The 14,259-nt window shown below is 39.7% G+C and overlaps 1 protein-coding gene across 13 annotated transcripts in view; it reads right to left on the bottom strand.

The window, feature by feature from the left end:
• The window catches only part of RBFOX2 (RNA binding fox-1 homolog 2), an 839,083-nt gene that overhangs the window by 227,131 nt on the left and 597,693 nt on the right, over positions 1-14,259 (bottom strand). For 9 of the 13 annotated variants that reach the window (XR_004538493.1, XM_033935143.1, XM_033935145.1 and 6 more), the window contains 3 exons: positions 2,793-2,853; positions 2,006-2,059; positions 1,758-1,850 (listed from right to left, as the gene is read on the bottom strand). Coding sequence is in view for 12 of the 13 variants with exons in the window: in XM_033935143.1 (XP_033791034.1) it covers positions 1,758-1,850; positions 2,006-2,059; positions 2,793-2,853 (208 nt within the window). In the remaining variant the exon portion in view is untranslated. The remainder of the gene's footprint in view (positions 1-1,757; positions 1,851-2,005; positions 2,060-2,792; positions 2,854-14,259) is intronic. The other 4 variants (XM_033935148.1, XM_033935149.1, XM_033935150.1 and 1 more) reach the window with 2 other exon arrangements.

Genomic DNA, 14,259 nt, shown 5'->3' with positions numbered 1-14,259 from the left:
ACACTAGCAAGAGAATAGTTTATATTGCTGAAAAATGTTAGCCAGTGTAAAATGCTGTAGTAGTCAAAGAAGAAAAAAAATAAGAAAGGAAGGAAGGAAGGAAGGAAGAAAATGGCCCCAGTACATGCCCCCGACAGGCTTTCCCTGTTCTTAAGCCCCATCTACAGGGCTCCTCCATCCCATCCACGCATGCCCTTGCAAATGTTACTACAAAATGTAGTTATTGGTCCCTGTTTTATTACCATTCTCATGCTGGAGTAAACTGGCTCAGGCCAATGCAGAAACAAGAACACAGATTATGAGAGCAACAAAGCGAGGGAAAGATAGAAGAGAGCCACAGTATCACAGTGCCAAAAGCACGAGGGAAAGAGACAGACCGCATGTTGGTTTTGGAAGGGAAATAAGCACAGAGAAAGCCTTGGGAACCAAGCAAAAGAAAAGCCCAAACTGAAGCATACTTCCATGTGCCATGGGGTGTCCAACAGTTGGCTCAGAGCTGCATGGTTTGTATAATATATACTTGGCCCTCCCCATCCCTAACTTGGAAGATGATTCCTTTATTTACTATATTTTATTTTTTAAAGAAATTTATGTATCCTATTGTTGGTAGCTGAAAATTACTATTTTTAGTTAGTAGCATTTTTGTTCCTTCCCTCAAGGAGCAGAAATTAATTTATTCTTAATAATTAGCTCAATAATTAAAGGTGTGCCACCAAGAAATTAACTTCCTATTTATCAATGAATAGTTTGTTGCACAACCTTCTATGGTAGGAGTCACTATGAAGCACTTTATTACACTTAACAAATGAAATGTGTTTTTACAAAAAGGTGGCTCTATAAGTAAAAGCAGCAGTACCGGTAATTTCTTACTCTCAAAAAATAAGAACCAATGCTATATTTTTTGTGCTTAGCTACCAATGCTTTCTGTTCCTGAGCTGTTAATTCTAAAGTGGGATATTTACAATTCCCTTTACCCTTTAAAGGGCAACTGAATAAAGAAAAAAAAAGTTCACTTGAACATTTCAAATAAACCTCATTTATATAATTCTTTTATTGCTTGCAAACCTAAAAGTCCTTTTGTGAAGATCTGACTTCAGTGTAAAATTTACTATATTATTCTGTACTCTGTATGTGCAAGGATCACCCTCATGCAGCTGCTGTTATAGTACAGACATCTGGGAAAATTATCAATCAATCACAGGTTTTCGTAATGTTATTTCAATGAAAAAGGTAGAATGACAAATTCCTGACTGGCCATGGGAGATGATGGAGACCAAAAGTAAATGCCCCAGCGCTTATGAAATCACTTAGTTTCTCCCTGACCAAAAGAATTAGAGCATGCTCTGCACATACTAATAGTTAAGGGCATGCTTTGTACAGGCTAGTAATTAAGCACATGCTTTGCACAGGCTACTAGTTATGGCAAAGAGTTGCACAATCAACATATCAAAATTCACATCTGACAGCTGCCAGCAATCGCTACATGACTTAAGCAAGCCATTTGATTATCCAGTACTGAAACTTGCATTGTTAACTCTTTGAAGAAACAAAACAAAACATGAAGCCCTGTAATTTATCTTGCATAGTACGATGTAGAATGACAGCACTTCATAAAGGCTTCTTACGAAGGGGAACAGGAGGGACCCAGAAACGTCTTGTCAAGTATATATTATACAGACTGAACGCAAGAGGGTAACAAATTCATAGTTTACTCAAGCAAAAGGAACAATACAGGGGCCAATCTCATGATTACTTACTGAGTAAAGGAATGTACGTGTTTATGCCCCCCCGTCCCGCCAGGGGCACTGCCGCATCATTGCCTAGTGAGACATCTGCTTGAAAGCTGGATGCTGATTCCAATTTTTTTAAAGGATAAAAATGCAAAAAAATAAGGGTGTTAAAAAATGCCAAAAATCCAGAATATAGAACAGTAACACTACTGCAGTCATAGGGCAAAGTACTAAGACAACATATATACGCTGGTGAGCGCCAAGAGCTGCTGTACCTGCATATAACTCTGGCCCATAGACTGCTCCCATGACCGGGCTTAACTTCCAACCTGCAGGGGTAAGAGAGAGCAGTGAGTGGATAGAGTAGAAGGAAGTACAGCCCACACCAAACAGTAGCATGGGGAAGGCAAGGGCAAGGAATACCGCAAGGCCACACCATGAGACAAACCATATCCTAAAAGGGTGACAGTAAGGCACATTAAGAAAGAAGAAAAAGTGGGTTGACAAAAGTCCCTGAAATTCATCTCTCTCTGAAACTTGCTTATAGTTGAAAACCTAATAATATCTTGTGTTATGTACAAGTGCATATATACTAAATTTCTCACACATGCAGAAGAGGGTGTTAAATTATTCTGTGCAAAAGTGCCACTACATTAAAAGTGGTACGTACAGATTGAGTCTTTCAATATCTGCAGCTGTACTTATGTGGAGTACAACAGCTGCCTCTCAGTCTGCAGGTGCCCCTTCTTGCTGTCGGCTGACACAATATCTCATTTGTAAGTTTAAGTGCTGTACTCTATACCTTAACAGACGAGGATACCAATAGTAACATAGTAGCAACAGTTTATTGGGTAATCGCAAATCCATACGTTAAGAGGATACAGCCGTGTTTCGCAACCAAGCCTTTGTCAGGATTCTTTCAACTACTTAGTCACTATTGGCATCCTTGCTGTTTAGGCCTCACTTTCCTTTTGTTTTTGCGGCTAAACACCCATGAGATCTGCATCTCCTTTTTTGTTCCGTACTCTATACCTTAGACCATTTGCAAGTGCTATGCCTTACCATTTGCATATGGTGTGACCATCTTTTTGTTAGTCATTACTCGTGCTGTAGCATTATTCACCTAAAAGGCAGGGTGTGGGAAGAGGGAGAAGAACATCATATTAGGGTAGAGTAAGCAACCTGACACTTTATACAACTTATATGAGAAAAATAAAACAAGCTATAAAAACAATCAATGTACAAGTCAATTACTGATACAGTTACCATGTAAAGAGCTACTGAATGGGGGCAAATATGTGACTATCTTTGAGAAAAGATGACTAAAGAAGCAGGCCCAAAGTGTTGATAATGGCCAATTTTTCACGTCATGCATCCATAAGCAGTTTGAAAATGTTACATGTTTGAATTTCTGTAACTATTCTATTTTTTTCACATAAAAGAATGAGGTTTAGACTGCTGTATACTAATGATTTGCTCTAACAGAATTAATTAAAATCTATTTTTTTTGTTTCTGGTGACTTTAGTCACTTTTTCCCAGAGATGATCACATATATGAAAGTATATTCTATAAACATAATAGGTTTCCAGGTCATTTCCCATATACCCATTTTATCAGCTATACTTGACTTTTTTAGCTTTTGACCTGCTAATTCAACATGAGGGCAATGTTTATCTTTCTGCTAGAAACATGTAATTTTATAGATAAAATGTCTAATTTTTGTACTAATGAGCATTATGTTACTGGAATCAACAAAAATGCAAGATAAAACACCACAATGATCAATATAAAAATAGTCATATCTGAGTAGATGGAAGGGGATCTGGTTATTATGGTGGAGGTGTATTGAAGTTCTTAAGATGAATGTTCTTTTCCGAGTTTTATTTTTATTTCAGTCTTTGCCCAGAGATGCCTGCTTGGGTGCTTCTTAATTTGTAGCAGAATTTTAATGCTTTTATTTGGGGAGGAAAAGCCCCTAGATTATCTACGTCAGTATTATGGCAGGATGTAGCATGTGGAGGCAGAGAGCTCCTAATCTGTGTTGGTATTACTGGGCAGCTCAATTAAATCAATTACTTGACTGGGAGTGTTCTCTGGACAAGGCAAGAGTAGCTTTGGAGTAGGAGCTTTCCTTATTTTGCACTGAAGTACCTGCTATGGCTATGGATGGATTTCATTATACCAGGAAAGTCATTCCTAATCCATTTATGAAACACCTTTTGATTTTATGAGGTTAGATAAAAGCTAAATATGGATCATTCATGGATCTTCTCATTGTTTATTTGTCATGAGCCTTTCTTTAGGGCAGGGAAGGAGTGTGGAACGTTCGCCAGAAAATAAAGCAAGGGATTGTTGAGATTCTGCCAACTGCTGGATGTGGGGAAGATTTGATCCTTTCAGGATTTAGAATAGTGATATACTCTTCCTGGAAAGGATATTTTTCCTTTCCTCCAGGTTAAACATTTTCTGCCCACTCAGGGTTGGTTATGAGATTATCCCAAGTATAGAGAATATCTGGAAAACCTATAGGCAGCACTGTGGAGATGGACGGGATCCGTGTTTATTTTATATTGGTTCTTTCGGGGGCAAGAGTTTGAGAGATAAATTTGTGCAACAATGGGAAGATCTTGAGAAGGAACTTTCTTCAGCAGATTTTTTGTAGAGATGCTGAACTCTTCCTGTGAGATCACTGGTATAAGGAGTGCAACAAGGAAACAAGCAGTGAGGCAATCTACAAGATCCAAGATAGGCAACAAAACATTACTGATCTGCTGTTTTGTTGCCTAAGGAGTTGAACAGCTTATGATCAAAAAATTCACCAAAGAGCCTTCTACAAATTTAGCTAATCAGAAATAGAGACATTGAGGGAGCAAGGCAGAAACGTAGGCAGACACCACACACCAATGTCTCCAACACTGCTGTCTTTCCAGGTGGACCCTGGGCTGGTCTATCAGAAATTAAAAAAAAAAAAGAAAAAAGAAATAATCAATTCAACATCAAAATTACACTTTCCTTTTCATCCTGCTAGATTAATCTAGATCAATGTTGTAGAACAGCCTATAAGACCATTTTCCCATCATCACCGCTCTGCCAATGGCAGAATCCTCTCTGACTGAAACATCAATCCCTTAGTGTCTCACAAATGAATGCAACAATGACCATGTAGCTGCCTTGCAAATATCCTCTGGGATGATTGTCTGGGCCTTCTCCTATGTCTCTTGAGATCATGCTGAATGAGCCTGGAAACCTGGCTGAAAACCTGGCTGAAAATATTCATTGCTTTAATCCAGCATGCCAAGGAGAATTTAGAGGTCACCCTTTACATGCATGTTAATTAAGACAAAAGGTCTGTCAGATTTCCTGAATGAGATTGTAACTTCTAGACACAACTAGCTTATGAAGTACTTGGTCTGAATACAGACTATGCTTGCCTAGAAAACACCGGAAGAGTAATCATCTGATTCATATGGAAAGGAGAAACCACCTTTGGCAAAAATAGATGCATTGTGTGAATCCAAACAACGTTTGCCACAAAAGACTAACTAGGATCTAAGACTGAGAGGGCTGAAACCCTGAGACATACTTGGTCTACCAAGAACACAGATTTCAGGGTGAAATCATTTAAGGAAGCCTACATAAGAGCTGTCATACTGGGAAAGACCAAAGGTTCATCAAGCCTAGTATCATGTTTCTCCAACAGTGGCCAACCCAGGTCACAAATACCTGACAAGATCTGAAAGAGTAAAACAGATTTTTATGCTGCTTATCCCAGGAATAAAAAGTGGATTTTCCCAACTCCATTTTAATGACGACTTATGTACTTTTGTTTTACAAAAGTATCCAAACCATTTTTAAACCATGCCAAGCTAACCGCTTTCAACATATTCTCCAGTAAAGAGTTTAATTAGACACTGAATGAAGAAATATTTTCTACAGTTTGTTCTAAATCTACTATTTAGTAGTTTCATTGAACGCCCCCTAGTCTTAGTAATTTTGGAAAGAGTAAACAAGCGATTCACATCTACATGTTGTACACCACTCAGTATTTTATAGAACTCTTATCACATCTCTCCTGAGCTGTCTCTTCTCCAAGCTGAAGAGCCTTAATTACTTTAGCCTTCCTCATAGGGAAGGTGCACTATCCACTTTATAATTTCCTTCGCCCTTCTCTGTACCTTTTCTAAATCTGCTATAACTTTTTTGAGATGCGGCAACCAGAACAGCACACAGTATTAGAGGTGCAGCCACACCATGGAGCGAAATAAATACATTATAACATTTTCAATTTTATTTTTCATTCCTTTTCTAATTCATAACATTCTATTTGCTTTCTTAGCCGGTACTGCACACTGAGCAGACGGTTTCAACATATCATCAATGACGACACCTAGATCCTTTTCTTGGGCAGTGACTCCTAACATTGGAACTCTGCATCACATAGCTATAGTTTGGGTTCCTCTTTCCCACATGCATCACTTTGCATTTGTTCAAATTAAATGTCATCTGTCATTTTGAAACCGATTTCCCAAGTTCCTCTTCTCATTTATCACAATCCTCTTGCAATTTAACAACTGTGTGTCATCAGCAAATTTAATTCTCTCATTAGTTATTCCCATCTCTAGATCACTAATAAATATGTTTAAAAAAGCAGTGGTCACACCCTTCTTTGTTGAAAATATTGACCATTTAACCCTATTCTGTTTTCTCTCTTTTAACTAATTTTTAATCCACAGTAGGACATTATCTCCTATCCAATGACTTTTTAATTTCCTCAGGAGTCTGTCATGAGGTAATTTGTCAAATGCCTTTTGAAAATCAAAATACATAACATCAACCTGCTCACCTTTACCCACATGTTTATTCACACCTTCAAATAAACATAGTAGATTGATGAGGCAAAATTTCCCTTGACTAAATCTATGTTGACTTTGTCTCATTAATCCATGTATATGTAAATATTCTGTCATTTTGTTTTTTATAATAGCCTCTACCACCAATCTATAATTTCCTGGATCACTTCTGGAACCCTTTTTATAAATTGGCGTTACATTGGCCATCCTCCAGACTTCTGGTACCATGCTGAATTTTAAAGATAAATGACAAATTATTAACAATAGCTCAACAAGTTCATTTATTAATTCTATCAATACTCTGGTCCAAACAATTTGCTACTCTTCAAATTGCCCCATCACATCTTCCAATTTTACAGAGATTTGTTTCAGTTTCTCTGACTCACTGAATATCAGTTCTGGCATTAGTATCTCCCTCATATTTTCCTTTGAAGACCAAAGCAAGGAATGTATTTAATCTCTTCGCTATGGCTTTGTCTTTCCTGAGAGCCCTTTTCATCCCTTGGTCATCTAGCAGTCCAACTGATTCTTTTTATATTAGAAATTTCTTGCTTTTAATATAGCTAAAATAGTTTTTGCTACATGTTTTTGTCTTTAATGCAATCTTCTTTTCAAGGTCTCTCTCTACCTCTCTTAGCACTTTGCATTTGACTTTCCATTTCTTATGTTTCCTATTATCTTCAGTCAGATCCTTCATCCAGTTTCTGAAGGATTTTCATTTAGCTCTGCTTCCTTGACCCCACTTTTAAACCATGCAGCTATCACCTTGGCCTTCCTTCCTCCTTTATTAATACATAGAATATATCTGATCTGGTCTTTCAGGTTAGTATTTTTGAACAACATCCACATCTGATGTAAATTTTTGATCTTTGAAGCTACGTCTCTAAAATTATTTTTTACCATTCTCCTTATGTTATCATAGTCTCCTTTTTGAAGGTTAAATGTTAATGTTTTGGATTTCCTGCGATTACTTACTCAAAAGATTATATCAAATCTGACCATGTTATACTCACCGTTTGTTCAAATACTCTATGCATTATGCCTTATCCTGCATGGATTACTGCAATGCATTATATATAGATTGACTGCAAAGAATATGTAGAGGCTCTAGTGTGAGCAAAACAGTGCTTCATCTGCTAAGAATTCTAGACATCCATGGACCTGACTCTCCTACATTGGAGTCAGCTAATGGGCTCCCAGAGGGAAATGTTATATCTTCAATAGCCTTGAATTGGCCTGTAAATTCTACCACAATAAGGTCCCAGATTATATGCTGAAGGAACTATCGATTTATATCCTGGGCAGATCTCTCCACTAACAAAAAAAAAAAAAAGAGACTGTGTATTCCACCAGGATGATTCCTTTACTTAGAAAATGACTGTAGAAGAGTTTACTCCCAATTCTTGCCTAGACTGTGGAACCTAAGCCCCCCATCACCTAATAGAGCATTGGAAGGAATGCCAAATTTCAGGAGATATGCGAAAACTTTTCATTTTACATAAAATATATACAAACACAAACTTTGACACAAACTAATAATCGAGAGGCTGCAAATCTCAAATACAGTTACTAAATTCAAATTGTAGAGGCTTAGTTGCTGAATCCTGATATAAAATTTACACTTTGTATGTTGATCTAAAGAACATAAAAAGAGCCTCCATGGGTCAGACCAATGGTCCATCTATTCCAGTATCCTGTCTTCATGGAGGCCAATCCAAGTCACAAATACTTGGCAAAAAAACAAATAGTAGCAGCATTCCATGCTACCAATCCAGGGTAAGAAGAGGCTTCTCCCATGCCTGTCTCAAAAGCAGACTATGGACTTTTTCTCTAGGAACTTGTCCAAACCTTTTTTTCTTTTTTTTAAACTAGCAACATTAATTGCTCTTACCACATCCTCTGGCAATGTGTTCCAGAGCTTAACTATTTTCTGAGTAAAAAAAAATTTCCTCCAATTGATTTAACTTCATCGAATGTCCCGTCGTCTTTGTAAATCTTGGTACAGTAAAAAAAAACAAAAAAATAACGATCCACTTATACCTGTTCTACACCACTCAGGATTTTGTAGACTTCAATCATATCCCCTCAGTCGTCTCTTTTCCAAGCTGAAGAGCCCTAACCTCTTTAGTCTTTCCTCATACGAGTGGAATTCCCTCCCCTTTATCATCTTGGTCGCTCTTCTTTGAAACTTTTTCTAGTGCCACCATATCTTTTTTTGAGATAACTGAACACAATTCTCAAGGTGAGGTCACATCGTTGAGTGATACAGAGCAATACACTCAGTCTTGTTTACCATCCCTTTTCTAATAATTACTAGCATCTTGTTTGCTTTTTTGGCCGCCGCCACTGCACATTGGGCGGAAGGTTTCAGCATATTGTCTACAATGACACCCAGATCATTTTCTTGGGAGCTAACCCCAAGGTGGACCCTAGCATCCGGTAACTATGATCTGAATTATTCTTCCCAATATGCATCACTTTGCATTTGTCCACATTGAATTTCATCTGCCACTTGGACGCCCAGTCTTCCAATTTCTTAAGATCTTCCTGCAGTTTTTCACAGTCCATATCCGTTTTAATAACTTTGAACAGTTTAGTGTCATCTGCAAATTTAATCACCATACTCATCATTCCAGTTTCCAGATCATTTAAATTAAATAGCACAGGTCCAAGTACAGATCCCTTTGGCACACCACTATTTACCCTCCTCCTCTGAGAAAAATAGCCATTTAACCCTACCCCCTGTATTCTATACGATTACCAATTCTTAATCCACAATTGAATATTGCCTCCTTTCCCATGACTCAATTTTCTCAGGAACCTTTCATGAGAAACTTTGTCAAGAGCTTTCAGGAAATATAGATTCACAACATCAACTGGCTTGCCTTTACCTACGTTTATTCACACCTTTAAAGTACTCAAGCAAATTGGTGAGGCAAGACCTCCCTCGGCTGAACCCATGTTGACTCTCTCATTAAATCATGTTTGTTTACATGTTCCACAATTTTATTTTTTATAATTGTTTCCACCGGTACTGAGGTCACACTTACCAGTCTGTAATTCCCCAAATCTCCCCTGGAACTCTTTAAAAATTGGCGTAACATTGGTCACCCCCCAATCTTCAGGTACTATAGACAAATTTAACGACTGGATAAAGATCACTAACAATTTCAAGTTTGAGTTCTTTCAATACCCTGTGATGTATACCATCCGGTCCAGGTGATTTATCACTCTTGTCAATTTGGCTTAGTACATCTTCCAGGTTCACTGAAATTTCTTTCATTTCCTCCTTATCATCCTTGAAAACCATTTCCGGTTCAGGTAAATCTCTTACATCTTCTTCCGTAAAGACCGAAGCAAAGAATTCATTCAGTCTCTCCACTATGGCCTTATCCTCCCTGAGCGCACCTTTTACTCTTTGATCATCCAATGGTCCCACAGATTCCCTCACAGGTTTTCTGTTTCTAATGTACCTAAAAGCACAGTTACTTACCGTAACAGGTGTTATCCAGGGACAGCAGGCAGCTATTCTCATATGTGGGTGATGTCATTCACGGAGCCCGGATGCGGACAGCCTCACAAGCAGACTTGCTTGAAGAAACTCAGAAGTTTTGAGTCTCCCGCACCGCACATGCGCGAGTGCCTTCCGGCCCAGCACAGGGCGCGTCTCCTCAGTTCAGATAGCTAGCAGAGAAGGCAACCAGGGGAGGTGGGTGGGTTGTGAGAATAGCTGCCTGCTGTCCCTGGATAACACCTGTTACAGTAAGTAACTGTGCTTTATCCCAGAACAAGCAGGCAGCCTATTTTCACATGTGGGTGACCTCCACGCTAACCAGAATGGGATGGTGGGAGTGTTGGCAACTTATGAGAATTTTGTAATACTCTCTGGCCAAAATGGCCATCCCGTCTGGAGAAAACATCCAGACAATAATGAGAGGTGAAAGTATGAACTGAGGACCAGGTAGCAGCTTTGCAAATTTCCTCAATAGGAGTGAATCTGAGGAAAGCTATTGAAGCCGCCATGGCTCTGACTTTGTGGCCTGCGACTCGACTCTGTAGATGCAGTCCAGCCTGGGCATAGCAGAAACAGATACAAGCAGCCATTCAGTTGGAGATGGTACGCTTAGAAATCGGATATCTCAACTTGTTCGGATTAAAGGAGACAAAAAGTTGAGGAGCAGATCTGTGTGGTTTGGTGCATTCGAAGTAGAAGGCCAAAGCACGCTTACAGTCCAGAGTATGAACAGCTGATTTTCCAGGATGAGAATAAGGCCTTTGAAAAAACACTGGAAGTACAATAGATTGGTTGAGATGAAATTCTGAAACCACTTTAGGTAAGAATTTAGGATGAGTACGGAGGACCACCTTGTCATGATGGAAAACTGTGAAAGGTGGATCAACAACTAAAGCTTGCAGCTCACTGACTCTTCGAGCAGACGTGAGGGCAATGAGAAACACCACTTTCCAAGTGAGATATTTCAGATGAGCCGTAGACATTGGTTCAAATGTAGGCTTCATCAATTGAGCAAGAACATTGAGATCCCAAACCACAGGAGGTGGTTTGAGAGGAGGTTTGACATTGAAAAGTCCTTTCATAAATTTGGAAACCACCGGATGAGCAGAGAGGGGTTTCCCTTCAATAGGTTGATGGAAAGCACTGAGATGGACTCAGATAGATGTAGACTTGAGGCCAGACGTAGATAAGTGCAAAAAATAATCCAGAACAGAATATAAGGAGGAATCTTGAGGCTCCTTGTCATAAGAGATGCACCGCGTAGAAAATCTAGTCCATTTTTGATGGTAGCATTGTTTCGTGGCAGGCTTTCTAGAAGCCTCTAAAATGTCTCTTCCAAGTTGAGAAAACTGAAGAGGAATTATGGTGAGAAGTACCAAGCTGTCAGGTGTAAAGACTGTAGGTTGGGATGGAGTAGTGATCCTTGACTGTGTAAGCAAAGATGGAAAAACTGGTAGAAGGTATGGTTCCCTGCTGCTGAGTTGAAGTAGAAGGGAGTACCAAGTTTGTCTCAGCCACAGAGGAGCTATCAGAATCATGGTGGCATGATCGTTCTACAACTTGACTACAGTCTTTTTATTTTTTTTTTAATTTTTAAATTCTTTATTAATTTTCAAAACTACAACAGTGCAATACAACCAATGCAACTCATAGTAATACAATAAAAGCACATTCATCTTTCTCATGTTCATAATCATCCATTTCTCCCCCCCCCCCACCTATCCACCCAAACAATTATCATTCTGTATAACACCAACATATATTATCCTAAATATCCTATCTATTCTGAATAATGATATCTTCTCACCCATCCCAATTATAAATATTCAAAAATCAATTTATGACATAAAGAATCCCCCTCCACCCCTGCCCTGGATATATACCAAAGTAAAGAACAAACTGATTTATAGTCAACAAACAATTACAATGAGGTAACATAAGATGCCAATAGGCCCCATATTAATTTAACTATATTACCATGTCCTAAATTATCAGCATTTATTCTTTCAAATCTGTAACTAGAGCAAAGACTAGCCCACAAGAACGAAAAATTTAAACGATCACAGTTCTTCCAATTTCGGGTGATCATCTGGATGGCTATCCTAATCTAATCTAATCTAATCTAATCCTTAGGTTTGTATACCACATCATCTCCACGTTCGTAGAGCTCGGCGCGGTTTACAGTAGAAGAAATAGGAACTACAACAGAGGGTTAGAGATAGAAGTGTGAAGAAAATTTAGAGGACTTGGGATGCCAAGATATAAGAGTTTCCTTGATTCCTAAATTGGAGGGAGACTTACATTTTTGAGAAAAGCAAGGTTTTCAGATGTTTGCGGAAAACTTGGAGAGAGCTCAAGTTCCGAAGAGGGGAGGGGTAAGGTTGTTCCAGAGCTCAGTGATTTTGAAGTGGAGGGAGGTCCCTAGCTTTCCTGTGTGGGAAATGCCTTTTAGCGAGGGGAAGGATAGTTTTAATTTGTGGGAGGATCTGATGGTATTAGGGTTTGAGGAATTCCAAGAAAGAGGGATAAAGGGAGGGAGGATACTGTGTAGGATTTTGAAAGCTAAACAGGAGCATTTATAGTGGACCCTGGCGATAATTGGAAGCCAGTGGAGCTTGGCCAGGAGCGGGGAGACATGGTCAAATTTACTTTTAGCGAAGATGAGCTTGGCCGCGGCATTCTGAATCCGTTGGAGTCTGTGGAGGTTTTTCTTAGTTAGGCTTAAGTAGATAGAGTTGCAATAGTCTAATCTGGAAAGGATGATGGATTGGACAAGGAGGGTAAAATGTTTTTGATGGAAGCAGGATCTAACTTTCCTCAGCATATGAAGGCTGAACAAGCATTTTTTTTACCAAGGATTGGAGGTGGTCATTGAAGGACAATGTGGAATCGATGGTGACGCCTAAGACCTTGCTCGAGAACTCAAGCTGCAGAGAGGAGCCAGAGGGTAGTGGGATGGAGGTGGGTAGGTGGCCTAGTTTTGGGCCGAGCCAAAGAAGTCTTGTTTTAGACTCATTCAATTTCATTTGCACAGTGTGGGCCCAGGATTGTAGGTTCGTTATACAAGAGGATATGTTCTTAGACAGGTCGGTGAAGTTTGAATCGGTCTCGAGAAGGACGAGGATGTCGTCTGCATAAGTGTAAATTGTTTCAAGGGGGGATAGGTGGAGGAGTTTTAGGGAGGACATATAGATGTTGAAAAGGATAGGAGATAGTGGAGAGCCTTGCGGGACTCCACAATTCGGTTTCCAGGGGGAGGATGAGGTGCCATTCATGTTGACAATGTAAGAACGAGAGCGGAGGAATTTAGAGAACCAATCTAGGACTGTGGAGTTGATGCCGATCTCAGAGAGTTGGTAAACAAGAATATCATGGTGGACAACGTCGAAAGCAGCGGAAAGGTCAAATTGTAGGAGGACGGCAAACTTGTTTCGAGAGTGAAGTTGTTGAACCCTTGAAATCAGGGAAGACAGTAGGGATTCGGTGCTGAAGTTAGGACGAAAGCCATATTGATAGGGTAGAAGAATAGAGAATCTCTCCAAGTATGATGAGAGTTGGGTAGAAATGATGGACTCTAGCATCTTGGTTAGGAGAGGGATATTTGCAATTGGGCGATAGCTGGATGGTATGGAAGGGTCAAGGTCAGATTTTTTCAGTAGTGGGGTTAAGGCGATATGACCCATTTCTGGGGGAAATGGCCCGACTGAAGGGCGGAGTTTATGAGATTGGTGATAGAAGAGATAGCCTGAGCAGGAATGTTCTCATATAGGTTGGAGGGGAATGGGTCCAAGGAGCAGTTACAGGATTTCAGTTTGAGGCAGAGATTGAGGACCAGGGATTCAGATACGCACTCAAAGGTGGTCCAGGATCTGTCAGCTGGGATAGGGTTGGAGACCATTATGGTGGGAGTGGAATCAGTGGGTACCAGGGAGTTGTAGGAGACTGAAGGAGGGAAGGAGCATCTCAAGGAAGAAACCTTATCGTTGAAGAATTTTGCCAGAATATCGGCTGAGGGAGAGGAGGGGAGCATGGTGGGGTCTCTTTTGGAGGTTAGGGAGCGCAGATGTTTAACAGTGTACTGCTCTGATTGTTGGACCTGGAGATTTTGTCGCCATAGAAGTCCTTTCTTGCTTTTTTTAGCGCAGTATTGTACAGCTTGATATT

This window comes from Geotrypetes seraphini, chromosome 2 (assembly GCF_902459505.1).
Source record: "Geotrypetes seraphini chromosome 2, aGeoSer1.1, whole genome shotgun sequence".
NCBI classification, from domain to species: domain Eukaryota; kingdom Metazoa; phylum Chordata; class Amphibia; order Gymnophiona; family Dermophiidae; genus Geotrypetes; species Geotrypetes seraphini.
Note: the sequence above shows the minus strand (reverse complement) of the source record. Positions and strands in the feature narration are given on the sequence as shown.